The sequence below is a fragment of the Antrostomus carolinensis genome, unplaced genomic scaffold (assembly GCF_000700745.2).
Source record: "Antrostomus carolinensis isolate BGI_N321 unplaced genomic scaffold, ASM70074v2 scaffold17298, whole genome shotgun sequence".
Taxonomy (NCBI): domain Eukaryota; kingdom Metazoa; phylum Chordata; class Aves; order Caprimulgiformes; family Caprimulgidae; genus Antrostomus; species Antrostomus carolinensis.
In genome coordinates, this window is record NW_010332450.1 from 1 (window position 1) to 2,036 (window position 2,036).

At 50.4% G+C, this 2,036-nt stretch overlaps 1 protein-coding gene across 1 annotated transcript in view; it reads left to right on the forward strand.

Annotated features, from left to right (window-relative positions):
- Positions 1-890: 890 nt before the first annotated feature.
- The window catches only part of LOC104529264 (zinc finger protein 501), a gene marked incomplete at its 3' end in the record, with an annotated part of 1,863 nt that continues 717 nt past the window's right edge, over positions 891-2,036 (forward strand). Inside the window, exons 1-2 of the mRNA XM_029086371.1 lie at positions 891-1,140; positions 1,443-2,015. Coding sequence (XP_028942204.1) covers positions 891-1,140; positions 1,443-2,015 — 823 coding nt within the window. The remainder of the gene's footprint in view (positions 1,141-1,442; positions 2,016-2,036) is intronic.

A 2,036-nucleotide genomic window follows, 5' to 3' on the forward strand; every position in this document is an offset into this window, starting at 1 on the left:
AATCTGGGGGGGGGACGACCTCCTGGGGGGCTCAGGGGGCTCCTCTGGGCTCACAGCGCCCTCTCCTGGCCACCCAACATGAGGACACTGGGAGGAACTTCGAGGTCCTCAACCATCAGACAGGAGTTGATGGTCCAGGAGAGGAGCAACCAAGATTGACCCCAAATTGACCCCCAATTGACCCCAAATTGGGGTTTTTTTAGGGTACTTGGGGTGGGGTGAAGAAGACTTCAAGGTCTGGTTGATGTTGGCTTGGGTGGGAGATGACTCAACGTGAACTTCATCTCCTCCTTCTGGTGGTTTCCCATTTTTTTTATGGTCTTTGTTGTTGTTCTTTTCTAACTTGGTTTCATTTTGGGTGACATCAACACCTCGATCTTCTCAACTTCACCTCGCAGGTTCCTGCTCATCTTCTAGGTGACACCCATGAGATGATCTTGCCACGTCCTTGGGCACGTTGAGTTCCTCCAGAGAAGAATTAATTAATTAATGGCAATGATTTGGCCTAATGGTGCCTGTTGAAGTTGTGTTTTCACCCCCACCTTGCTTCTCCAACATCTCCTGGTTCCACTCCTGGTTTCTCCAACCTTCCTTCTTCTCCTGCTCCATATTCCTTGAGTCTTTCCAGATGGACAACCTCTACCTTTCTCAACTCATCTTGATCTCACTTTGCCTTCTTCAGAAGAGGTCTCAGGGTTGATTCTGCTCTGGTTCAAGCTTCTTATTCCTTGAGATACCATCTCCATCACCTGGAAAGCTCTTGTAGATACCCTCAACAAGCTTTGTTGGGTCTTCCCCTCCTTGAAGACCTGGATTTTTTCCTTCTCTCTTGGAAGAGGGATGAGTTTTAAGGTCACACCCTCGATCTCCTCCATAACGAGGAGTCACAGATGGTTGTTACCAACCCCAATAACCCAACGTTGTCTATCTCAGCAGGCTTCCCCGTGTACAACCCTGACCTGCTGGTTCAACTGGAACATGGAGATGAGGTTTGGATCCCCAACATCCAGAGCTCGGAGGAGGAAGAGGAGGAAGAACAACGGGCCAAACCCCTCTTGAGGTTGTGGACGAGGAAAAGGAAACGATGGAGAAGCTGCCGAGATACCGGGAGCTTCTCTGGTTCCAACTCCTCTTACTCAGGTAAAGGACTCGTTTTCCATCACTCTTGGTCTCCAGTAAGAAGGGTCACACTGGAAACTGGTGTAACTGGGAAAGGGGAAGGGGGGGGGGTTGCAGGGTTAGAAGGACCCAATTAAGCTTTGGCAACTGGAGATACCAGAACATCATCTGGATGAGCGTAGCCAGATGGAACCGAGGGATGAAGTCCATCACCTTTGGTGGTGGGTGTTTCTCCCCATCCCTTCTCCAGCTCCCACCTTGGTGTCTTCAAGATGGAGATAGACTTGGATTGTCCTTCTTTTTCCCCTTTGTTTTTCCTCCAGGAGATGATGGGTGGACGAGTGAGATGGAGGAGGACAGTTCCCAGGATGAAGATGGAGAATTTCATGGTCGACCTGGGAGAAAAACCAAAGGTGGCATCTCAGTGGGTTACGAGCAACACAAGAACCACTCAGGAAGGAGATCATCATCATCATCTTCCAACCACCATGGGAGAAAAGCCAACACCAAAAGTCCATCGAGAACACGGTTGGGACAACACAAACATACCTGTAAGAAGTGTGGGAAGATCTTCAGCCATGGTTCATCCCTCAACCGTCATCAGAGGGTCCACACGGAGGAGAAACCCTTCACCTGCTCCAAGTGTAGGAGAAGCTTCAACTGTAGCTCCACCTTGAAGGATCATCAGAAGACCCAATGTCAAGAGAAACCCTACAAATGTCCCAACTGTGAGAAACGTTTCGCTTCTACCCACTCTCTGAAGAAACACCGGAGCCTCCACTTGGAGAACGCGCCCCACCGCTGTCCAGACTGCGGCAAGACCTTGACCTCCAACTCAGCCCTCACCACCCATCGCCGAATCCATACCGGGGAGAGACCTTACGAGTGTCCTGAGTGTGGGAAACGCTTCATGGCCA